This window comes from Myxocyprinus asiaticus, chromosome 30, assembly GCF_019703515.2.
Source record: "Myxocyprinus asiaticus isolate MX2 ecotype Aquarium Trade chromosome 30, UBuf_Myxa_2, whole genome shotgun sequence".
In the NCBI taxonomy this organism is placed as follows: Eukaryota; Metazoa; Chordata; class Actinopteri; order Cypriniformes; family Catostomidae; genus Myxocyprinus; species Myxocyprinus asiaticus.
In genome coordinates this window covers 25,800,121-25,825,773 of record NC_059373.1, presented here as the reverse complement: position 1 = coordinate 25,825,773, position 25,653 = coordinate 25,800,121, and the positions used below count along the sequence as shown (strand labels likewise).

General features: G+C 40.2%; 1 protein-coding gene across 13 annotated transcripts in view; it reads right to left on the bottom strand.

Annotated features, from left to right (window-relative positions):
• LOC127420801 (microtubule-actin cross-linking factor 1-like) overlaps window positions 1-25,653 on the bottom strand; it is a 223,513-nt gene that overhangs the window by 39,077 nt on the left and 158,783 nt on the right. For all 13 annotated transcript variants that reach the window (XM_051663338.1, XM_051663342.1, XM_051663345.1 and 10 more), the window contains 9 exons: window positions 24,905-25,143; window positions 24,203-24,332; window positions 23,352-23,551; window positions 22,407-22,911; window positions 21,106-22,100; window positions 20,063-20,563; window positions 1,024-1,185; window positions 764-934; window positions 155-321 (listed from right to left, as the gene is read on the bottom strand). In XM_051663338.1, the coding sequence (XP_051519298.1) occupies window positions 155-321; window positions 764-934; window positions 1,024-1,185; window positions 20,063-20,563; window positions 21,106-22,100; window positions 22,407-22,911; window positions 23,352-23,551; window positions 24,203-24,332; window positions 24,905-25,143 (3,070 nt within the window). The remainder of the gene's footprint in view (window positions 1-154; window positions 322-763; window positions 935-1,023; window positions 1,186-20,062; window positions 20,564-21,105; window positions 22,101-22,406; window positions 22,912-23,351; window positions 23,552-24,202; window positions 24,333-24,904; window positions 25,144-25,653) is intronic.

Sequence of the window (25,653 nt, the reverse complement as noted above, 5' to 3'; positions counted from 1 at the left end):
GAGGTGAGGAGGAAATCTCTGTTATATTTTTATGACTACACTGCATTTATGGCCTTGTAAAGCAACCAAGTGATTGGGTTCTGAGTAAGAGATTTGATTAAGTTGTTTTATGGTTGTGTCTGGGTGACCATATAGCTCTGATTATGGAGTTTACCTGGAACTAGCCTTTTCCAGCAGGTTTGTCCATCTCTCTCCGAGGCTCTTTAGTTGTCTCTGGATTTTGTCTCTGTCTTGTGTCTCGGCCGTGGCAGCTATACGCTCTCCTTCTGCCCTGATCATCTCTACTGTCCCACGGCGGTCATCCAGCAACCACTGTAGCAGCTGAGAACACAATGAATATGTTGGCATCTCTGTTAGGTAACCTAAATATGTTAGGATTAACTTTTAATACTGCAAGAGGTCTACCAGTTATTGATAAAAAATAAAAAACATTTGAATTTTTGAGAAATAAAAAAATAAAAAAGGTAAGTATGTGTTAAAAATATTATAATACTAAGTTAACTTCAGCCAAAGTTTAAGGTAAGGAGCTAAATTTCAGTGTTTAAGTGTTTTACTGTACTTCCCACATTAAAATGTATTAAGCAAAATGTAATATACAATGGCTTTGCAATGTAAGCATCATAAAGTATGTAAATACATCAACATGTTACTATCTACACATTATTCTTGGCAAAAATGCAACACTCAATACTATACCATGTCACAGCGGATACTGTTTGGCCTGAAAAAGACCTGTTTTAAACAACTAAAAACTGATGCTTACCTTTTGCTCCTGAATTTGTGCCTTGACTACACGGTACTCAGCGGACGGAGGTTTCTGATTGGCAACAAGCTCCTCTGTGTCACTCAGCCAGCTCAACAGTGGCTCCAGGGCATCTTGGAACTTCCCACAGTGCAACAGTGCCTCCTGCAGCTGTGCAATTCTTTCAGTGACCTGTAAACAATAATTAAAAAATATATATATTATTTTAAACCATTTCTCTCAATCCACTAAAAACAATGTTAATTTGATGCAAAGCTTACCCTCTTGTTGAGGGAGTTCCAGCGCAGGTTGGTGGTTTCCAGGTCATGCTCCAGGGCCTGAGTGTCTGTGTGTTTGGCTGCACTCTGGATAAGACCCTGACCCACAGCGTTGACATGCTGGAGTTTAGGATGGATGCTGTCTACTTGTTCCCTTTCCTCAGCCTAAAGAGAACGATACAGACACACAACAAATGGTTTGATTAGTTTATAAACAACATACTTGTGACTAGTATGCAACTAGATATTTGATAGAATGTGTATAAACAGGTCAAGGCAGCACAAACACAACAACACGATAATAATGGCGGCATGGCCATTTATAATTGGGGAAGCAGTTTTCAGCCCCCTCACACTGACTGAAATCAAATATAGGGCCCTGGCAACAGCACTGTACAGCTCTATTACTTCAAAAGTCCAACACTATAGCTCTGGCAGAGTATCCACCCCAGTGGTTCCCCACATACAGGCTGCATTATACCCTGAACAATGCCATAACCAGCATTTCTTTAAGTGTAGTTTAAAGTCCCCACGAACTGCCTTGACGAGCACAGTTTTTTTTTTTAGTTTTTTTTTATCTGTTTATGTATTTCCTAAAGAAAGTTGGGACCATGTACCAAAGGGTATGTCCCTTTTTTTTTTTTTCAAAATAGCCAATAGGTTTTAGATTAAGTCACAGCCCTGCATGCCATGCACATAACCCCTTTTCCATAAAAATGGAGCTGGTTCTCATGACAGAGCCAGTGCTTGGCAGGGGGAGCTGAGAACTGGTCTCAAAACCGGTTTCAGACTTGAGAACCACACGATGATGTAACTGAGTACATCACTACAGCGAATCATGGTATTTGTTTACGAGTCTTATAAGTTTTAAAAACATATTTTAATATTCAAAGCAATTTTGAAGGTGAATAAGTGAAAATATTGAAATAACTGCAATATTAATTTATTCTAAACACCCAGCATACTTTGCGTGTATGCGTGAGTACTTTGCCTGTCAGTATGTGTTCATTTGTTTGCAGAAGCCTTGTGGCAAGGGGCTTCATTCCTGCTTTAAACAGGATGTCTGCTGGCCTCAAAACAATGAACCACAGCCTCGACCTGCTCCACCCTCCCACCAACATTATGTGTGACAAGTCTGCACAGCAGAGAGAGTGTTTGGTCCCCTTTTGTCTTTCTATATCCTGTCTAACGTTATCCCGAATCCATCATTTGGGCCTTCTCCTCCTCCTTGGTGTGTCCACTTGGAGCCATTTCCCATTATTAATCCTGATCATTCATCACATGCGGCACTATGCACCCACCAGCACAGAAATAACTCCATTCATCTGCGGCAGATCTACCACGTCATGAGGCCAAAACCAAGAGAAAGTTGTTTAATATTTCACAGACAATTATGAATGTACATGTTTTCTCATATCACTTGTAAATCACAACAGGAAGAGAGGAAATTTAGTTAGTTGAAACCAGGGATGTCGCTAGACCTGGGCTGAAAGGGACTGTAGCCTTGAATCTTTTCTGAATTGCCCCAAATGTTTTAGAAGCACAAGAATGTAAATTATCTTTGACTTATTTTAAGATTATTAATAGATAAAATTTACAATAAGATAATCATTCACAACATTCATAACATTTCTTGCAAATCACTGAAACATCCTGGCATAGGATTGTTACAGTTGCACAGGATTGCACCCACTCTCCGATACGCCTACCAGCCCCTCATTGAAAATTAATTGTGACCTAGCCAGTTACTTTTTCAGAGCAGCTCCATGTGCTATACTTTGCTATACCTACTCAATTTGGCTGATGTCTGGCCATGAAAAAAGTCTCCTGACCTGCTATTTTAATGTTGTACAGTTAAAGTTAAAAATAAAAATGCATCCCAGCTTTTACTTGGTCTATTAAAGTATACATTTGTCAGAGATTTGAGCTTGAGACCTTTATCACCCACATTGAGTATTATTCCTCTGTACCATATATCAATCATATTTCAAATGTACAAATGTATTATTTCCACATATATGTAGCTTTGCAAGGTCACTTGTTAAAACAACAAAAATGCACACGTCCACATCCAAGTAGGAAGTAGCTATACATATCTATACAACAATACAAAGAGGTCAGAGCAAAATGACTAAATAATCTCTCTTCTGTTTTCTTCTCTCACTTTTTCTTGGCGGACAAATGTTTGACTGTTAAGCAGGGCTCTGGAAAATATCTAGGATGCCTGTCATTCCATTCAAACACTCAACCAATACGGCCAGCACACACACGGCTGCTTCACACTTATCATCTCTCCAGCTCTCGCTGTTTCTTTTGTCACCAAACGTTAAACTTTTTTGTTTCTCACTTGAAGCCCCACAGATTACTTTTAGCTTCTGGCAGCTTTCCATACTGCCACCTACCCACAAGATCACTGCCATTGAAGTCTTTTGTTTGTTTCTCAATCCAAACCACAACTCCATACTGCCTAACTGGGGGTGCCCACATTTCAGTAAAGAAAAAAACTACAATTGCTGGCTTGGAGTAAACTGCTACAGTGTATTCCAACACTATCAGCAGATAATTTACTGAGTTTTTACAACCTTTTTTCTGTAACTGAAAATATTGTGAATCTTATGCAATTATTGCCAAGGACAAGATAAAAACACTTTTAAATAGTTATATAAGATGAGCATACAATACCATTTAAACCTCTGAACACACCCCACTGGATGAATGTTTTTCATAATCACAAAAAGCTTAAGGCTTATGCTTTTATGTGAAAAATGAGTTTTGTAGACAAACTGTGTTTTGATTTGTTCAATATTGTTTTGGTCACAACATAGTTTCTATAATTTTATGTGCTAATTCATAGTTTTGATAATTTTACAATAACTCTAAAAATAATAGTAGTATATAAACTCATGAGTAGGTAAGACTGGAACTGTATTTGAGTGGAAAACAATACATGCATGTTGTAACAAATAAGCATGTAATTCTTGACAAAGTAGGCTATACATGTCTTTAAAAGTCAATAAAATACATTTTATAAGGTCTAAAAATTATACACACAAATAAAACAAAAACAAAGAATAAATGGCAATATAGATAGGCTTCAAGGAAAGTAACCTGAATGGGTGAAACAATACTCTGGACATAAAAGGATTCTAGGAGAGTTAAAGCACAATAATAAGATTTCTTCCAAATCAATGACAACATGGCCTTTAGCAGCTTTCTTGTGCTTCATAGACCTTTCCAAACTGTCTCTCCATTCCTAGTCTTCCTACCTTTGCTTACGCCTCCTGCTTTCTTCCTGTCTTTCAGCCCCTCATCTCTACCCTTGCTTCCTTTTTCATGCACTTCGGATAACTCAATTTTATGTTCTAACAAGGACATAATTTATGTAGCTCCATTATAAAATAGTGAGCAAATGAGGTTAAAATTACAATCAGTTAAGTTTATGACATATGTGACTGCTTTGGTATGGTCGTCATTGTACCGACAGGAATACAGGGTTTGCTCAAGTTCTCTTTTGTTTTCAAAGGTCTTTATCACAGGTGTTTCCCATATACTGTCTTTCACTGATATCATTATCTAAACAATCAAATATGCCTGCTGTTACCATGCACCATAACATCAGTGCTCATCACTTCCTCTCTGACTGATCTTGCCTTTCCACTGTACATGTCAGTTAGTGTGTCTGTTTACACGACTGTCCCTGAAACTCTCTTCTACAAAAACGAGCCAAGTCTAGGTTTCAGATGTGACGTCAGGCTTTTCTTGTGACACCTCTTTTTGCTCAGCCGGCTCTTATTTTGAGTACTACCAGGTGTTCTACCATGGAGACTCTTTGTCTGTTTGGCAGTTGCCAAATTTTCAGACTCTGTACCCATTTTAAATAAGTACCCAAAAGAGAGCTGCTCCAAAAGATTACAAAGGTCTTTCCTGAGGTCTGTGCTGTACTCCCTTGACTTTGGGCACTGCGGGGGTGAGAGTCTGGCCCTGTGCTGACAGGACTGACATGTCCTTATCTATTTATATTTCCAACAACTTTATACAGTGTTTGCATGTAACAGGCTAAAGTGGCCACCCTCAAATTGTGCAATATTTATTTCTCACTTCCTTATCTCAATTGCAATACCATCAGACTGCAGCAGGGATGAAAGGAGGGGGATTTGATGTGGAAGAAGTGGAGTTGGAGATTTTATGTGGGTTTGGCACTGGACAACAGCCACCCCTCAAATCAGTAATATATTTTCAGGTCTTTTAATTCCTTTATTCCAACTGAGTTTAAAGATCATACGCTAGCTGATCCTTGCTACAATCCTCTCTCCCAAAATCCAGCATGACAGGGTCCTGCATCTGATTATATTTAATGGAACAGGGGTTTGAGAGTGGTAGTGACCATGCAGAAAGACAGAGTTGGGCCAGGCAGAGGGAGAAATGAGATGTAGATGACCAGCCAGGCTTGGCCATTGCTGCTGATAGAGATAGTAATGTAATAACCATCCAGAGAGCACAAGGACTAACAGGCAGTCTCTCGGCCACCCGCAACAACCACTGTGAAACAGAGCAGACACTGGCCTTGTCACGGCAGCCCGAGAGTCAGTCTCAAATCATGTCAAAGATTCTAAGATGTATTTACAAAAATACATTCCTGTCGCTTTTTTTACTCCTAAATCTCTTTCTAAAACATACACACAGAGCTCTCATAGAAAAAACAGTGCTCAATCAGGTAGCAAAAGCAAACACATGCAAATGTGTGCACAAACCCATTTGCCTATAACCAAACACACAAACGATCACTGGGGTTTGACTAGAGTGAAGTAAGCATGCTATTTGAATGAAATCATCATGCTTATTTTCAGTGATCAGCACTATATAACAGCAGTAGATCATTACAGTTCAGAATGATTCATAAACCACATACTGTAGATGTTGGATGAACTAAAGGCTTGCTTGGAGCGCTGCTTGTGCCTTATCATCCACAGGTACGGACTGTGCGTGTGGTCCAAAGTGCTCGAAGTACAAAGAAATCTGTGGTGGTTCTGCCCCTTTGTCTGATCATTTCGCAAATAGGACATCTTACCGGCAACTTACTATGTCATGAATTCCGAACTTCAAGGTAAAGAAACTTCCCATGCCATTGGGAAGCGATGTTGTGCAGTACACAACATGCTAAAGCCATCAGACAAATTTTTTTCCAGGTTGTACAGGAGCATTCCACCAGCTACATCATACAACTGCATAGAATGCAGAGCATACATGGGCAGATCTTGAACCCAGCTCGAGCTATAACGCAACTAATTTTTGTTACTTTGAAATAAGATTATATATAATATACTGTATATATTATATAATAAGACTATATAAGATATATATATATATATATATACACACACACACACACACACAGTATATATAAATTTTTATGCATATTAATGAATCATGATTTCTTCATGAAAACATTCGTATGCAGGTTTCACACACAAATACGTGCATACGCATGGTTAGTGAATGAGGTCCATTGTGTTTAGGGTCCCATGAACAAAAACTCATACATTACCTCAAATAGAATCTAAACACACACATACATTCTGGGAGAATATGGATCTATGAAAGGACTACTTGAAGATTATTCCATTCATTGTCTGAGTCCTTTGATCATAAATTTTACTACATAATATAGTGCACAATAACATTATACAACTAGCACAGCATTTTTTGCAGTGTTAAACTAGGCAATTTCTCTGACAAAATACTATAGATATCAACCAAAATTCTTAGTGAGGTAAAAGATCTTGAGAAAAACTTTTGAGGCAAACAGTTATAGATTACAAGATTACATTTCTGAGGTTTATTCAGAGTAATTACTTTTTTGTTGTCATTGGGCCAGCTTAGAACCTAGAAACTGAGAAACCTAACTTTGCACTGACTATTTTAAATATTAAGCTTAAGGGAGGAGCATTACCTTTGTGTCCAATTCAGGGTCATGTTTTGGTGGTGAAATTTCTTCTTCAGGACACTTTGGTTGTACAAAGGTGTCTACAAAGTCATTGTCACATGATTCCACATTTTCCTGAGAGCTTGTTTCACTCTGGCAGTCATTAAAAAGCCCATGCAAAATGCCTGGATCTAGCTGCTCATACTGATCTCTCTGTGGGTGCATAAAGCCTGGTCCTGACCCATCTGAGTCCCATTCACTATCTCCAGTCATTGACCCAAGTACGAAATCAACACCTGAATGACTGTCCTCAGACTCGGAGTCCAAATTGTGAAAGTCCTCGCAAGAAGAGCCCCCATCAGGCGCAAGTCGTTCAGGGGCTGCCAAGTAAACAAAACTATCGGAAGAGAGAAACGCCTCTACCTCAGGCTCAGGGCAGCATTTCGGGAGGGGGCTCGGTGGGGCTGATTCCACTGATGGAGATGGGGGACAGTCCTGAGAATACTGGGGCGGCAGAGCCACAGCTAAATAAACAAAACTGTCGGTTGCAACAAAGGCATCTGCATCTTTGCTGTCAAGTCCTGCTGTTCTTGAATCATGTTTAGTGGTCAACAGTGAAAAAGGAGAAGAGGCAGTAGATACTATACTGATATCTGGTGAGTTTAACTGGGCGTATGAGATGTCTGATTTTGGCATACTTGTGGTTCCCTGATCCTGGTCTGTTACCTCCCACACATTTGAACACACTTCATCTTCAACAATTTCGTTGGAGACTGAAAGCTCTGCTTCATTCTCTGACCTTGAAGGTGCCCCTTTTTGGTCAGAGATCATTTCTATAATAACTTTAGTAGGCTCAGAGGAAACTGCATCCTCATGAGAGACAGTCTCACAGTCACTGTTCCCAACTTCCCTTTCTGCCTCATCTTCCAAGACAGAGCACTCAGGGGACTGGCTGATACTGTCCTCACTCTCCTTCCTGTCTAAATCAGTCTTGAAGATGCCAAGATCCACATTACATTCAGCATCTGCATACAAATTCTCTGGGTGAAAAAGACCATGCTGTAAGGATATATGTAGGTCAGATGTCTCATATTGTTTCATTACCTCCTCATTATCTTGCTGCTCATGATCTGATGAAACTCTGCTGCCTAAATCTGAATCACTCTCTGGTCGCACATACTCTGTCTGAATTGTATCTGATAGAACAGTACCATCTTGGTGTGAGGTTTGAATGCCACAGGATTCAGAATCTAAAGCATCTGCATCAGTTTTGTATGAAGAATAATCATCTTGATCATGGTTATTATCCTCACTATTACAATTAAGATATTTCTGTAATTGCTTTGGGCTTTGGTCAATATCTTCAACTGCGGAGCAGCTTTGCATATTTTCTATATCCTCTCCAGGTGCATTTTGACTTATCTGTGATATACATGGCTCAGTCTGATCTGTGTGCTGTTTATGATCTGTTTGATTTGTGACATCAAGTGCTGATGTCACAGCATTATCAATTTGCCGTTTGACATCAGGTTCACCTCTGACATCTACTTGATCATCTTCCACTGTAGGCAGGTTGTCACAAATATCTGAATTGTCAGATGGATGAAAAATGCTCTTTTGCTCAAAAACATCTGAATCATCTGCTTCCTCTTCCAAACACTGTCTCTCCAGCTCAAGAAAGAGTTCATCTGAGCCTGCTTCTGAGCTGGGGCATGGGGAAGCACTGAGGGCCTCAGAGCCTCCAAATCCAACAGGAGGTGTCAAAAGGGGCCATTGTCCAGAGAAACTAAGTTGTTGTGTCTCCCAGTCCTTTAATTGTGATTCCTCACCCTCTGTCTCCCAAGATATACCACTTGTTTCACAGCTCTCGAGTTTTAACACTGCCTGCCAGTTTCTCTCCTCTATTTCTAGTCTCTCCTTTTCCTCTCTCTCTGTCTCATCCTCCTCCTCCATTAACTCATCTAGGATTCTGTGCTCATCTTCTTCAAAGCAAAGTTCTGATGCTGTCTTCTCTCGTAGCACTTCAGTAGGAGGGAGCCAGCCCAACAAACTAACCTCACCACCCTCTTGACTGATACACGGTGACAGAGGCAACCCCCCATAGTTAAGTCCCTCTTCCTCTTGAAGAAAAGGTGATGGAGGATCAAGTAGATACAGAGATTCCTCATCCAGGTCACTGTCCTCACCAAGAACAGGGGGCAGTGGGGGCAGGATAGGAAAGTGGTGTAGTACTCTTCCTTGCCCCAAGGTTTTTTTACTACCCTGCATCCTGCGGGGCCAGGTACGGGCTTTAGTAGGGGGACAAAATACTGGTTTTGGAGGTATTAGTGGAGCTGTGTCTTGGTCATGTTCGAGTAATGGCGAGTCCCGCTCGTTATCTGAGTTTCTAGCTGCAGTGGTATAGCAGTTTTGTGGTTGTTCTTCTGAGGCATTTCTAACACAGATTGGGGCAGATGTTGGTTTGCTCTGCTCACCTTTCCTTCTCTCAGCAAGTAGGGAAATACTAGGACTAGATTGTGGTGAACTACCAGAGTCACTCTGATCAACAGTTGTAGTCTCTGAGGGTGGTTGTTCATTTGAGGGAGGGGGCAGAGCAGCAGCAGGCTTGTGGAAGTGCAATTGTAGGGACTGTTTTTGTCTGAGTGGATGAGGCAAATGGGGAGGTAGTGGGCTCACAGAGGGAGTAAAAGATGGAGAATTGGAGACAGGGGGGGTTTGAGGATCTCCTGATGAGACAGGTGAGGGGGATAAAGGAGCTAGAGGTGGCAATAATGTAGAAGGAACAGATGAGGCTAGTAAGGAGGGTAGAGGATGAAGAGGAGAAACTGGGATTCCAGCCCCAGACAGACGCTTGTCTCCACTCTCTGCAGATGAAAGCTCTAAACGTTCAGCAAACTCAGGGTAAGTAGGGGGCATAAAAGCTTTCCAGGAGCGCCGATTTGGATTGTCCTTCTTTTCACTGCCCTGGTGGCGCCTTTTGGTCACAACAGTTGCTCCAACAGCAGCTGAATTTGATGCAGGAATAACCACTCCAGAGCCAACTCCTCCGACAGGTGACATACTCTGTGGATCACCTGTGAGTTTCAGAGCATCAAAAATAACTCTTTCATCCAGCTTTTTCACACCTGCATCTGCAGGACCTCCTCGTGCAACAAATACACCACCTATATCTGCTCCCAATGTCCCATTGCTTGAGAGTGTACTTCCCTCACCACCCCCTGAGCCCAGAGTGCTGCGAGAGGGCTGGCTGAGTTTTGAGCCTTGATCAATCTGCTCATTGATGCGCATTGTGTCGTAAATTGAGCGCTGGGGTACATAGCAGTCCTCAATATATGCCTCCTCATCATCACCCTTCCCAAGGCACCTGGGGTTCTGCCGCAAGCAGTCCGGGCGGCTTAGAGGTTTTCCCATCCCAAACTACAGCACCCTCAAGGAGCCGAGATGGGATGGTTACTTTTCCACAAACAAAGCCTGCAGTGAGAATCAGTATGCTGCTCAAACTATTCAGGTAGCTCACACATTAGACCAATTTTAAAGACACACAGTCATGCACCAAAGTCTCAGGATACAATTATGTGTTATGATGCTTAAGATCCAGGGTAAATATCCATAAGAAAGTAAATATAGGAGCCCTTGTTTCAAAGCTACATGGCGACATCTGCACTTGCATGGCTGAAATACATTAAAATGGTCTCTGTTGCAGAGATGAATCTTTGCAGTAGCATATCAATTGTCTCTGTTGCACAGATGAATCTTTGCAGTAGCATATTAACTACAACATAATTACGATATAACATCCATTGTGGATAATATTCCTTTTGTTTCCCTTCTGAACAGGTGAGTCCAAACCCCTCAAAACAAGAACCAATTCCAAAATCCTTTTCTTCGTTACCGCTGCTTCCTCTTGACTCTATTTCCCACTGCCACAACATGAAAAGTAAAGAGGGGCTTTAGCTACTTTCACCATCTCCGAGAGCAGCAGCCAAAGCTGTATAAGGCTCCTTTTAAGGTGAGAACGCCACACTGTTACATAAAACAGTTTGGAAAAGAAAAGCAAAAAGTTCCAGTCAGGATATTTTGTCTCTCATCTCCCTGTTCTTCTAAGCACATAATTTTATATTCATAATTCCTTGAAAATACTGACAAAAAATAAACCAGCTTGACAAAGGATGGTTCTGACAAGGTGATTGATAAACACTATTTTTTGACTAAATGGTGTGTATATTTAAAGACACAAACATAAAATCTAACAGACTCACTCTTCCGACAGTGCTACCAGTGTTTTTGCAGTGTACTCTATATAAATTTCTTCCTCCTTGTTTTAATCCTATAATGAAGCATTAATAGAGCATATTAGGATGAGAAGCCATCTGTGCCTGAAATATACCATCCTCTTATTTATCTAGTCCTGTTCAGCAGCAGAGGATGATGGAGTGAAATCAATGAAATCCACTCTTTGCGACATATTCATTTCACATTAAGTGTAAAAAAATATTTATATTTTATATGTAGGGAAAAACAGTTTCTCTTTTGTAATCCTTTTATCCAGAACTTGGGGGAAAATCTAAGAATCTAAAAGGTGTCTATGTCCAGGAGGGTTGAGAATATGGAGATCCAGTGAATGTTGGAGTCCGGTGCAGCCAGGGAGAAAGTAGAAAGTCAAGGGACTGTATCCAGAAGGCAGAGACCCAGACAGAGCTTCATTCCAAGTGCTGCCTTGCACTCCAGGCACTGTGATTTCCAGACAATCCCCGGACACGCTCCCTCTCCTCTTATTTTCCTCTTACGATATTCCAAACACTATGCTCAATGCAAGCTCTTCTTTTCTCTGGTTCCTTCTTGTGCAGACTTTCTTTCTCATACACGTTTTTCTGTGTCTGTTCTAAGGCTACTACACAGCTGAAATGATTTGCAGCTGCTAACAAAATCTCTCACTTTTCCTTTCTTGCTCACTCCCCCTTCTCTCACTCACTCACACACTCCCCTCTCTTTTTTCTCTTGCTTTCTCTCCCCTTTCTTCTCTCTCTCTCACTCTCTGTTTTTGTTTGAATCCAGCTCCGTTTGTTCTGTTTCCTGCTTTGGTATTAAAACACAGGAAGTGGTCCAATCAGGCCGATTTCCTCTTCCAAAAATCACACGAGACAAGGCTAGAGGAGTTAGCACAAGATAAAGTGTGTGGGAGGAGGTAACATGAAGTCAGTGGGAGTGACCAATCCGGGGATTTTACGCATTTCTGCAGACTCACTGGATAATGGGAGATACTTATCGCACACTAAGCACTATACAAACCGCCTTTGTAAAGGAAACACACATTATTGATAAAGTCAGGCTATATGTTCTCAACTTAGGGTTTCTTTTAGGATGAGTGCAGCCATCCAGTGAGTCAACTGTGTGAGTGATACAGCTGACTCTTTAGCTTGTGATTGTTACAATCATCACTTTAATGCATTCGAAACCCAAATCAGAAGGGATAAACACTCCCATTTAAACGACCACAAACGTCTTAGACAAAAAAGAAACTCTAGAGCAAAAAAGACAGATAGCCAGGAAAAGTGAGAGTGAAAAAGATTATAAAGTGGGAGTGTCATGCTGAAAGAGGAGGGAGTTCATCAGAGGGAAATAAAGAAATAAAGGTTGCTTATTCCCTCTTCAAATATACTGCCATACGTGGAAGCGGAAATCCCTTACATTCACTCTCACTGGTCTGGCCCCTCTTTTAAAGACGGGCCCTCCGTAACTGTGCAAAACAATACAGGAGGCAAATTCTGCCATATTCACACACTCTACTTGTGCATTCCTGTCTGCTACTCTTCTGTAACACAATCCTGTCAGAAGAGAATGTGAGGGGGGCTGGGGCCTCTGGCGGGGGGCTTCAGGAAAACAATGAATGAAAATGTATGAACTTTCCACCTAGAGGTGACCACAGACACAGACCGGCATGAAATGAGAATACAAGTATTAGCTTTTCACTTTTTCTATGTGCATTTTGTGTTTTATGTCCAAGCTCGTCATTCTGTGGCAAAGATCACAACACTGTCTATTATTTCTTCACAGTTTAAGAAGCTCTGGCAGACACTAGATACTGATTCCATGCCTGCCTATTTCTCGTGGCACTCTGTCCAAAATGCACAAAAGTGCACACTCACACATGAAAAGGGGGAGGGGCTTTCTTTCTCAGTGATCTAACTGTTGCTCTGAACCACCACACTCCTCATGGCCTGAATGTCAAGTTAGTCAAAAAAAATATCTTTCAGATAAACTCTCTTTCCCCCTCTCTGTCAACCTCAGTTGGGTTGCAGCTGTCATTCCTGCTTCCAACACAACCCTCCCTACAGAAACAAAAAGGGTTTGTTGGCTATTTTGTAGGTGCTTGTGCTCTCTCCACTGACCCACATCAAACTCTGTTTCTAAGACCATTAATATTACTCGGCTAATATAAAACCAGAGACAAGTGCATCCCAGATGCAACTTGAGGATAAATAGGATTATCAAGTAAAAATTTTGTGAAAAACAAAAAAACAAAAAGAAAAAGCAATGTTGCAAGAGAGTGTTTCTACACCTTTTGACCAATACATTTAAATTATTTTTCAGGTGTTTAATTATTGGATGATAATTTCTAAAATCATTTTATAGACACTGCCCTCACAATACAAAAATTCTCACTGATGAAATATTTTTGAGCCAAGTTTGACTTGGCTCAAAAATAGTATTTTTTTTTTACTGTATATATATTCACTGCAGAACCTGTAAATATTAATATTAATATTCATGACTTTTCCAGGCCTGGAAAACTCTACTGTAAAATTCCCTGATATTTCCAGGTTTTCCATGACTTTAAAACACCAAAACAATGATTTTCTGCATTATGGCAATACATTACATCAAAAGCTACCCTGATCAATGCACTTCCTGATGCTAATTTAATTAATGACTGCTTAGCTGATGTATCCCCCACTCTCCTTTTCCTCATTCTTTCAGTTATTGGTCATTTGGCCAGTCACGCCTGGTTAAAGAGTCACAGTCCTGATTCAGACAGGAAGAGGGAGGGGTTCAAGCCCCAAAATCCCCTAAAGAGACTCCATGGTTAGAGCTACATAGGTAAAGTGCTGCTAGTGCATTATGTTTTGCTGAACTAAAACAATTCAAACTAAATACTGGCAGTCATTCAGCAAAACAAGCATGGCCCGAGAACATTATTGATTTTAGAGGGCAATTTGTTTGCTTCAACAGAGCACCTGTTGATATTGTTTTCCGTCTTTCTCTTTGTCCCTTTTTACTCTCTCTCTCTATACCTGCCTAACTGCACTAAAAGTAAAAGAGCCTCATCTGTTTGCTTTGGTTCAACATCTACCCCCCTTTATCTCTTGTTCCCTGTGGCACACTGGTTACTAGGTAGGTTCTTACTGGCTTTTATATCTCAGCAGTAGATTTATAATTAACCACCAGGTTTCACCTGAATAACTCAATGTGTGCATTGTTATCTCTCACCACCACTGACACAAAACACAAAACAGACAGAGGAGTCTGGTCTTGGCACAAAATTAGAGCAATAAAACAAGTTTTGAATTATTGAATGCATTTACTATTATATAAGCATTACCTTAATTGTTACAATATTGTTACCTTATATTACTGAAACTATTTATAACAAAAAACAAAAAACTTGCCTGCGTTTGATATGACAACCCTTTTTTTTTCCCCTTCTTTTTTTATTATTTTTTTTTTTTAAATTGCCTAATAGTCTATTTGAGATTACCTTGTGGATTGGTGTGCAGTAAAGTTAAGGTGAGGTGGCAGAAAACTCTTTTTCCCACAGCCAGTCATAACACTGATTATTATCTTGGCAATTATTTCCAAACATCTATGGGGCAACACTATTTACATAAAACCACTATTTATTTATGTTGATGAGTTATTCGATACTAACTGGAAGGGAAAGTGGGCTATTCTAAGGAATGTCACAGTAATGCATAACAGCTAAAACAACACAAGGCAATGGGAACAGCTAGAGAGAGCATGACATAACCCACATACACGCACACAAATGCCAGTGATATATAGCACAGGATCAATTTAGAGAAATCAAGTCTTCAGATTAGTCTAATCATGTTATCCTAATTTAATCAACCCCTTAGCGCATAAAAACAAATTAAGAACATGAGCATCCTTGCATAAATTGGTTTTAAAAGCAGTTTTACTCAGAGGTTGTACATGCTACAAAGTATCTCTGCAGAAAAAGAATGAAAATTACACCAGCATGACATCAGAGATCACAGAGAGTCAGCACAAAATATACTAAACAACAAAATGCTGTCTGGCTACCACCGACATATCATCATCAGAACTGTAGAATGCCAGACAGGTAATACAGAGTCATCAAACTAGTCCCAATTTAAAAAATCTAATAGGATTTCAGTTTTTTTTTTTTTTTTTTGCAGGTTTAAGTATACCTCAACAAAAAAATATATAAAGAAAAAACAGCATATTGTTTTTAATTTTATTTTTACAATAATTAGTAATTATTTCAAGAACACTTGTAAAGAACAATTATAAGTATACATCAAGGTAATAAATGATATTATGATAATAAATGATGATTATTATATAAATAAATTTATACTCTTTTAAATAAAAAAAAAGGGTATTACAGTAATAAAAATGAGATATTTACAATAATGAGAATGGGATTTTCCACATTACAGAAATGAGAATTGGTAGAAAAACATGATTAATTCTTGTGCAATGAAAAATGCAAAAAAAAAAAAAAAAAAAAAAATCTCAATAGTCCTAAAAACAGGCTAAATTTTCTTAATGCAAATATTAACTTTAATAAATTAATATATTTTGTAAATTTATAAAATGCATTTAATTTTTTTCCTTTGAATGTGGGGTAAAAAAAATTACCCAGACCTTTTGTCGTGAGATTCACACAGTAAATGTTCTTTATTGCAAGAACTTGCCATTAACTTATAGCAAAATTACTGTTCATTTGACTTGAAGGCCACAGAACTGAGAGAGAGGGAAACCCCTAAGGTTTGGGTGGGGGCATGGCAGGTCGTGACATAGTCTCTGCTGTTGTTATTGTGCAGGAAATACTACGATTATAAACTGATGATAGAGGGAGAAAAAATAAACCGGCAGGAGTGAGGGAGGGATGAAAAGTGTAAAAGGAGTGAAGATATGCTGTAAGCGGCGAGGGTGATTACAGCATGGACAGTGCAATTTGATTTAAAAGCCATTCCTTCATCCCAACAGCCCTGCAAAGGAATTCCCAGATGGACAAGGGGCCATCGTTTCTCTCGAGTCTAGCTCAGGGCTCAGATGCTCTGGGATAGAGTGACATAGGAGTGCAACAAGGGTACATAGAGGACAAGAATTTTAGCGAGAGGGGGCAACCACACCCTGCTTATATGTGTGTGCGTGTGTGAGTGCGCTTGCAGGGTCAAGGGTGGGGAGACAGCTGGGATGCCGGACGCTCCAAATGAACTGGAATTAGAAGAATTCTCACACATGGACCTCTGGGCACACTCCCACTACATACAAACACACCTTGTGTGTCTATATACTGTATCACCCTTTAGCACATGTCAACCTACTGCTAAAAAGGAGAATATATTTAGACAGGAATCATTCACAAACAGCAAAACATTGGAGACATTTCACATTGAATGTGCAGGTTTGAATTAGGGCTGGATGATATAGCTGAAAGTTGTATCTTATTCAGTTTTTTTTTATGATACTTGATATAGGCTATATCTCAATATTTATATTTGCTCTGAAATGACTTATAATTGTGTGTTTTTTATTTTTATTAATTATAGTAACCATCAACAAGTCAAATAAAATAAAATTTGCAATTTTTTCCTCACTGTTTTCCACTAAATAAATACAAGGAAGGATGGTATTTATAATTTTCACTTATCAGCACCAATATAAGAATGCATAGTAATAAACAATATTTACCTTCATATAGTTGTAATACAACACATTCATATATGAAAATTGCCATGCAGGGACTTCCATGTACATTTTTAATTGATAATGCAAACAAATCGCTGAAAGCTGAACAAATTGTTGCATTTGCAAGGTTTTTTTTTTTTGTTGTTTTGGCTGTATTTATTTCCTTTAAGCTTTAATATTAGCATATATGTATAAAGTTGTAACCATGCCCCCTCAAATATACCAAACTTACAAACTCTAATGCAGTTTTTGCTACTGAGGTTTTAAAAAAAAATTCAGAGACTCTCTTAAAAGATTTCCATCTTAAAACTCATTCTTGTGAGTTACGGGATAAGGAAGGATTGCAAAAGTATTCCTGACACTCAATGGAAATTAAATGGCCAAATATAAAGTGCATTAAAATCAATGCGATAGTCACAACGTTGCTAAATGTTATATTACCAGCTAAATCAATCTTAATATATTGTGAATATTCAAAATCTAGAATCGACATACTTTAAATGGTCACTTTCCTGCCTGGGATCCACATCTCAATAAGCTCATTGTTGAAAAACTAAACAATGAGACTGACTAATCTGACACCTTCTCTTAATACCCCGTGCACAAACAGGATCACCCTCCAACTCCCCCAGACCCCCCTCCCCCTTTGAGGAATGACATCATTTTGGATTCGGTGTCTTTGAAATGGAGTCTGGCTGGCGAAAATGAGAGCAGACATCTCACAGCAGACGAACAGGCTGTGGCCAAATTTACCTTCAAATATTTCACTACTAAGTGTTATGCATAGGCAGAAAATCAAAGAGAGAGAAATTGTGTAAAATAGAATGGAAAATGGACAGCACTGGCAGTCAAGTTCATAGCATTTTTCACTAGCACATTTTATTCCTCTCTCCTTTTAATGAATGACATCCCATTCCACAGCTCCCTAAAAATAACCCCTAGACTACATATTCATGAACTCTGTATGCATGTTTTATACATTGTGCTGGCTAAAGCTCAATGACTGAACTGTATATATCAAACACCCACATGGACTTACTGTAGAAAAAAAGAATCCTCATAAATAGAAAATCCTTGTTTAGATGCACTGTACATTGAGGACAGTGATTTCATACTCTTCAAAATAAAAGCGTTTTAACCTACACCTAAAGTTCTGCACAAAACTTCTTTTTGTTTTACCAAGAACCATTTCTTGCTTCCTAGAATTCCTGAATTGTCTTTATGGTTATTGGGAGATAAAAAAAAAGAAAAAAAAATTATTGATGCTACATTATAGGTTCTTTAAGTGACTTAACTTTTTAGAACCTTTATTTTTTACGGGAAAAGTAGCCTAATTCAAAACAAAGAGATTACATTTAACATAAAACACTTTTAACTAATTATGCACTGATGCAGAACTCATTTGGCGAATCAATGCTGCTATGATGTGGATTTCGAGACTGATTCATTGTGCTGTCAGATTTACAGTAGCTCATGTCCATCACCACAGCGACAACTCTAATGAGCTTTTAGTGTCTGCAATGAGCAGACACGACAAGCGAACAGACATTGGAGACTTGACACAGCCATAAGATTTCTAAAGACGCTTTTAATGATACTCTTATTACACCCAGATTCAAAGACCTTCAAATTAACTTGCTAAATGTTGATGCTCAAAGTTGAAGACTTCCACTGTTGCACTTGTGTATATGGTTGAGTGACAATAAAGGGATTTGATTTGAAGTTCAAAAGTTAAAAGGTACCTCTTACTAGGCTACCTCAATACCAATAACATTATTTTAAACTAGTCATACTGTTGTTGCTGAGCAATCAAACAAGGCTGAGGAAGCAATGATTCAGACTCTGCAACGAATAATTTAGTACAGAAGCACTGATTCACAGAAGTATTGAGTCTCTACTGTTCATGGGAGTCTCACACACCCACCACATCCGTAATGTTCTTATATCTACTTCCTGCCCACTATCACCTACACTTCTTCACTCTCTTTTTTCTTCCACCACCCCCAAGAGGCATGAGTAAGAGAGATACAGACATTTCATCAGACAGTGAGGAGGAGGAAAAGTGACCTCAAGCATCCCACTCTGAGTAAGAATTGTATTTCTCCTTCCTTCACCTCATCATATGAAGCATAACAGGAGAACAGCAAGAACATGTTGAGAAATGAGATTTATCAAGGTGGAGAGCATTTACCCAGCAGTATTTCAAATATTAAACTTAACACATGCAAATCTATACATGTTTTTCTTGTCTTTTTCTCATAATCACCCTCTCAGGAGGCAGGAGCTCAGAGATTGAATGCAATTAAATTCAAATAGCTTTGTAGGTTTTGTAAAAAAAAAAAAAAAAAAAAAAAAAAAATTATATATATATATTTGCTGCCTCTGGAACATCGACCCATCAGCCAATCATTGCCCACTAATTTTAAGGTGTAGGGTCAGGCTTGGGTTAAGGTCAAGAACATTTCCTTCAAGCAATCTTTACCCACTGAGTTTTGAGGTAAGATAAGGCTTAGGCTTATGGGTAGGGCCAGGGAAAACATTCCAAACAACCAATCAATGTTGCCTGATTTTAGGGTTAGGGTTGTTGATCCAGAAACCTATCCTACTTGAGTAAATCACATTGAGCCTCATTCACTAAGAAAAAGTGGATTTCCGGTGGATTCACAACAGGTACAAAAACGCACATTTATTTGTTCTCATCTTCGTTTTAATGTTGATGAATCCAGAGTTATCTGAATGAAGGTGTGGGTCCCCGCAGTTTGTTTGATAAACACGGTCAAACAATCTCCATATAAGGGATTTCTGTACAACTTCTCCATTTGTCTTTGCAAATGTAACTTTAAAGATACTAGATCCTAGTGCCTGTGATTTCTGCGCACATGGTTTCAGCAGATTTTGTCGTAAATGTAGAATAAAATAAAGTGCGAACTTACTGATGTATCATGATTTCTGCCTAAAAACATTCACATACAGGTTTGTGCATTGGCACGGTTAGAGAATGAAGCCCATTGCGCATGAACACTGATAGCAAATTGTGGTTAGCGCACAGGGCAATTGGAAATCTAAAATTACAAATGATAATACCTAACAGTGGCTTTGAGTCCAAACACAAAGAAACAGTTTATTAAATACAACCAAAATGGGCATATCTGTCCCTACCTTGAATTCCTGAAGCTGCTGTTTGATGACCTCGACCTCTGTGCCCACGACAGCCTGTGTGTTCAGCACCTCTTCTGCCTGTTCCAGCAACCTCTGCAGCTCAGTCAGTTGGGTGTAGAACTCCTTCACACGCTCCTCTGCTGCTTCTATGAGTGCCAGACGGTTCTGGCCTCGCTCTGCCAGCTTGCCTGCCTGTCTGCTCTGGGCCTCAGTCTCTCTCCTTAGGGCCAGAAGATCTGGAGAGCTTCCCTCTCTACGCAGCATAGTGGTGCATTCTCCACCATAACCTTCTAGCTCAGCACGGAGGGCATTAAGTCGGCTCAGGAAACCCCTGACAGCCTCAGCCTGCGAGGCCAAGGAGTCGGTGTCTCGCCCCACAGGGCTGAGACTGTCCAGCTCATCATCCAAATCAGCCAGGCGGGAGAAAATATCCCGGACACGTGACTGGACCTCTCCCACGCCCTGTAACCGGGACTCCAGAGATGAGCAGCATTGCTCAGTCTGTGGGAGAAACAAAGGGTACATATGGTTTAATACATATTTTATCTGAGATTTTCTATTGAGATACTCCAGTGTATGTGATTAGAGAACAATTACAGGTGATGTGCACAATGTTTTCAAATGTTAAAATTTCCCAGAGAAATGTAAACACTGTTGTTATGTGGTGCTATCAAAACATTGCAGGCTCAACTTATGCCACAAGCTTGGGATAGGACTATCTGTTTGCCCAGTCAATGGAAGACAGTGGGAGTTTCAGGAAACTGTTTAAATACAGTCAAAATTTTTGCACTTTTGTTTGGTAACGCCTTCACAGAGATTACACACTTCATCTCAAAACTCTTAAAGGACTACAAATTCATAATTACAAATGAGCAAGCCAAATCTGGACCAACAGCCTGTCTAGGATTCTGTCTCATTTCAGCAAACACCTACAGTACATGCGTACCGACATAAAATGCAGATCAGGTTATATATAGCATTCCTTCTACCGCCTCTGCCCTGACACATTCCAAAGGCTACCGATCATGTGCAGATTCTCTCACCTTTTCAGCAACTTCTTCAAACTCCCTTTCCGTGTCATGAGCTTGCTGTAATAGCATCTGGCCACCATCTTCACTGGCCCCGGAGATCTCTGGTGCATCCTGCAGAAGCCCCTGAGCCAAATTACGTAGGTACACCACTTGTGGCTGCAGAGAGTTTAACATCTCTTGCTGGCTACGTAGACGCTCCAGGCTTTTATTACTACAAGCTTGTGGTCCAAGTGCCTCCTGAACTTCGATCTGATGTCTAGCTGCCTCAAGTCTACTCTCCACAGCCTGCCTGCCATCTTCAAACTCCTTCAGTCTGCTTCCCAACTCATCCAGTTGGGCCGTGTGACCCTGTAGTCGCTCTGAGAGTCCGTCTACCCTACGGTTAAGCTGAGCTTTCTCATCTCTTATTTCCTCATCGCCAGTGCATCCCTGCTCTAAAAGCTGATCTGCTGCAGTGTTCAAAGAATCCAAGAGGGGGCGACGGCGATCCAAGTCCAGCATCAGTTGTCTAGCCTTTTGCAGGGCCTCATCTAAGGCAGCAGGATCCAATGATGGGTGGATCTCTGACTCCTTTTCCTCACATTCCGTTACCCAGGGTACTAGTTCATCACAACGTTGTTGGTACAGCTCTGCGCGGGACAGTGTCTCTTTGATTCGACAGTGTTTCTCTGTGGTTTGTTGGTTTAGGCCCTCCCAGTCTTGCCGTAGGGTGTTAAGTCGAGTCTGTAGGGCTAATCGCTCATCTCCAGCAGGAAGGGATGCCAGAAGAGATGAACCCTCTGCCTGGATGAGTTCATAGGATCCACGCTGCTGTGAAATGGTTCGCTGGAGATCCTCCTGTTGGGCGAGAAGGGTCTTCAGGGGATCAGGCTGGCAAGGGAGGGGTTCAGAAATACCAGATATGTGATTCCCATCCTGTCCGTTCAACCAGCCACGAAGCTCTTCAAACATCTGCTGGAACTGCTGTGTGCTGGACAGGGCTGCCTGCAGCTGGGACAAGCTGTCAGCTGATAGACAGTGGAGAGGGGGCATGGTAATGACTATATATACATATGCTAATATTAAGGCTTAAAAGAAATATATAGAGCAAAAACAACTGAAAAAATGCAAATGCAACAATGTGCAATTCTTTCAATGTTAAAAAAATCTTTCTCTTTTCCCAGCTTTATGTGTTCGGGTAAGCTGTTTGAAATAAAAAATTATTTGTAATTTTAAAATTTGTCCCATGGGCTGGTTGTCTGAGACCCCAGGTCTACAAAATGGAAAATTATATGAATTTTCAGGCATCATAAAAGCTACAGAATGTTACTCACCAGCCCTTTCTTCTAGATTCTTGAGGGGACCACTAACACTCTCCAGTCTCTTGTGCAACTCATCTCTCAGATATGGTTCAGCCACAATTGTGCTGAGCTCCGCACATAGCTGCTCGGCCTGGGCCAGCTGACCCCGTCTCTGTTCCAGCTCGGCTCGGATCTCCCCTGTTTCCTGAAGCCTGCGGCGTAGCGCCTCAGGCTGGGCGCTTAGAGAGGCCTGTGCATCCAGTTTCTTGCCTAGATCGGCCACACTCTGAGACAGCTCCCTGAGGAGGGACAGATAAAGCTCACTGGTTCCCTGGGCTTGGTCGATCAGTTGGGAGCGGCCAGTGAGGCGAGAGGTGAGGTCCTCCCACTGTTGTGAAATGTCTGCCAGCTCCTGCCTGACTTCTAAGTCCTGGCCATCTCCAGAAGTCTCGTCTCCAGCTGGGGAGAGGATTCCCTCTGCTGCCCGAGTCAGCTGGTTGAACTGGGGATGTCGTGTCTCAAATTCGCGAAGCATGAACTAATATGGATAAAGAAATGGGATGATCAGTTTTGGGTAGAAATTGACTTGTTTAAATTGATGTTTAAAGGAATATTCCAGGTAAACCTCAGTTGTCAATTACACAGAAAACATTCAACGTGAAAAAAAATGTACAGTACATTATTTACATTAAGTCGCACATACTTCTTAATGATACTTTTATGATGCTTTTTTGGCATCCAGTTAACTTTAACTTTCATTATATGGAAGATTGTCTAGGATATTATTTTTTCTTCTTCTTTTGTGGAAAAAAGAAAGCCATATGGGTTTGGAGGATGAGTAAATGTTTTACATTTTTGGGTGAACTATTCGTTTAAAGCACTAAAAAAGTCTGTAAAGTTGTCAAATCATCCTTTTGAGGTGGAACTAGTTTTCAAGGTTGAAATTATTTTCTGTGCTTATTGGGTAAAGCAGTTTACCTGCACTTGTTGTTTCTGTGTGTTGAGCATGTTGGGGTCAATACTCAGTGGGCCCAGTACACTCATCATTAGCTCCTTCTCTCTGAGCCATGGTCCTAGTTGACTGGCTGCTGATGCAAAACTACCCAGCCTATCAGCACAAGCCTCCAGTTCAGTCTGCCTCTGTACTGCATTCTGATTGGCCTTCTTCCACCGTGAGTCTAGGAAAGAAAGCAACAGGTGTGCTTAGAAGGGGAAAAAACATTAGGAACCAGCTTGATGCTTCTTGAAACTATGGTAAAATTACTGCTATAAACCATGACAACACTAAAATTTTAGGATATCTTGAGTAACTGATTATGACCATGAATCATAATTTCAGTATTAAACAAAACAAGAAGCAATCTTGTTTAAGGAACTTATTTCCTGGAAACATACAGAAACAGCCTTTTAAAAAGAGCATGTTTGTGCATTTGTAGTGACTAAAGGTAAAGGCTAGTCATGTGTGCCTGACATCTTGATACTGTTTAAATTAAGCACTCTGAAGTGGGTGAAACAACTGGAAAATAAAAAAAATGCTTTAAAATGTTTAATAGCATAGTTCAGGACATTTCATATTAAAGAGACAAGGTAAGAGCTCTTATTGGAGCTTATATCAGATTCAGAATTCCATTTCCTGCATCAAACTCTCAAACCATGACCAGTAAATGAACATAAATGCACTTCTGTCATTACACAGTTACAGACTTATTGCTGTGAATCCACTGAATGGAAATTCATATTTAAATGTAATTAAAGTTAATTAAGAAATGCTGGGACACCACCCCATTTTAAAACTCTTTAAAGTCTTTTAACTGTCTTGGTTTACTGACCTATGTCTTCAAGCTGACGTTTCCATGTCTCAGCTTCAGGAGAGTCTGGATTTTCTTTTATTAGCTGCTTCAGAATGTTCTTGAGGTCCTCCACTTTTCCAGAATGCTCGGCCAGCTCAGAGAGTAAAGCCTGAACACAGAAATCTGTCTGTTATCTTACTGACAATGTAAGCACATGGAATGATGGCAGCACTCAGGCCAGAGAAAACTACATGCATTATCCACACTTTTTATAACAATGGACATGTTCCACAAAGTTTGACAACCAGAAAATGTTAAAATAATTTTTGTCTAGGCCATATTCATACTAATATTTTGGTTTAAAACATACTGATTTTGCTACATTTACAGCTCTCTTTCATACTGGAACAGCATTTTCCTCCACCAAAAACTATCTCAGTTTTAATCTCAGAAATCTCAGAAAATGCTCACTTGTATTGCACATTTTGGAAAATTCTGTTAGGAAACTGAAAACAGATTAGCTTGGATATAGCCTTAATTTTGTTTTGCTTGAAAACTGTGTGTGCGCTTCTTTAAAATAATTTCCACTTGGTCTGATATTTTGTTATCATGGACATTTTTAACATGGTTTAAGTCCAAATACTTTTTAAGGCCACTGTGCCATAATATACCACTTCTTCCATGCAAGTATGTGGAAGTATTAAAATCTCTCAACATGACAAAACAAAATCTTATAGTGACCTTGGTCTCTTGGGCTTGAGCACGCACCACCTCAGGCCTGGAGGGTGAGGCAGACTGCCCTTGTGCCAGGCTCTGTTCACGGGGCACCAACCACTGGGTGAGTGCCTCTGTGCCCTGCCTGGCCTTCTGTCGCAGGTCAAGTGAGGCCGCTTGTCTACTCTTCCTCTCCCTTAGGTCACTGCCCAGCTTCTCATACTTGCTGTTCACATCTGCCACTGCCACCTGGATCTCTGTCAAGTCTGAGTGTAAGAGAGAAGAAATGCTGTACAGTCAGGCCAAACAGTTTTAAAACAACATGCTTGGGCTAATCAGATTTCTACTTTTCAGATAATGAGATAAAGCTGAGAGTTCAAGGGAGAGTTCACTCATAAATGAAACTCCTGTCATCATTTACTCACACTTATGATGTTCAAAACTTGTATGACTTTCTTTCTTCCAGGGAACTCAACAGGCGATGTTATTCAGTATTTTAGCCTCAGCCACCATTCACTTCCATTCCATCTTTTTTCCATACAATGAAAGTGAATGGTGAGTGAGTCTGTCACTTGACCTAACATCTCCTTTTGTGTTCCACAGAAAAAGAACAACATGAGGGTGAGTAATGATGACAGAATTTCATTTCAACTGTCCCTTTTCAAGCATTTCAGTTCTAAATGATTGCACATATTGGCCATATGCACAGAGACAGATTACATCAATCTGCACATACTCCAAAAGCAAACAACAGAACAGCACAAAAAGCAATGCAG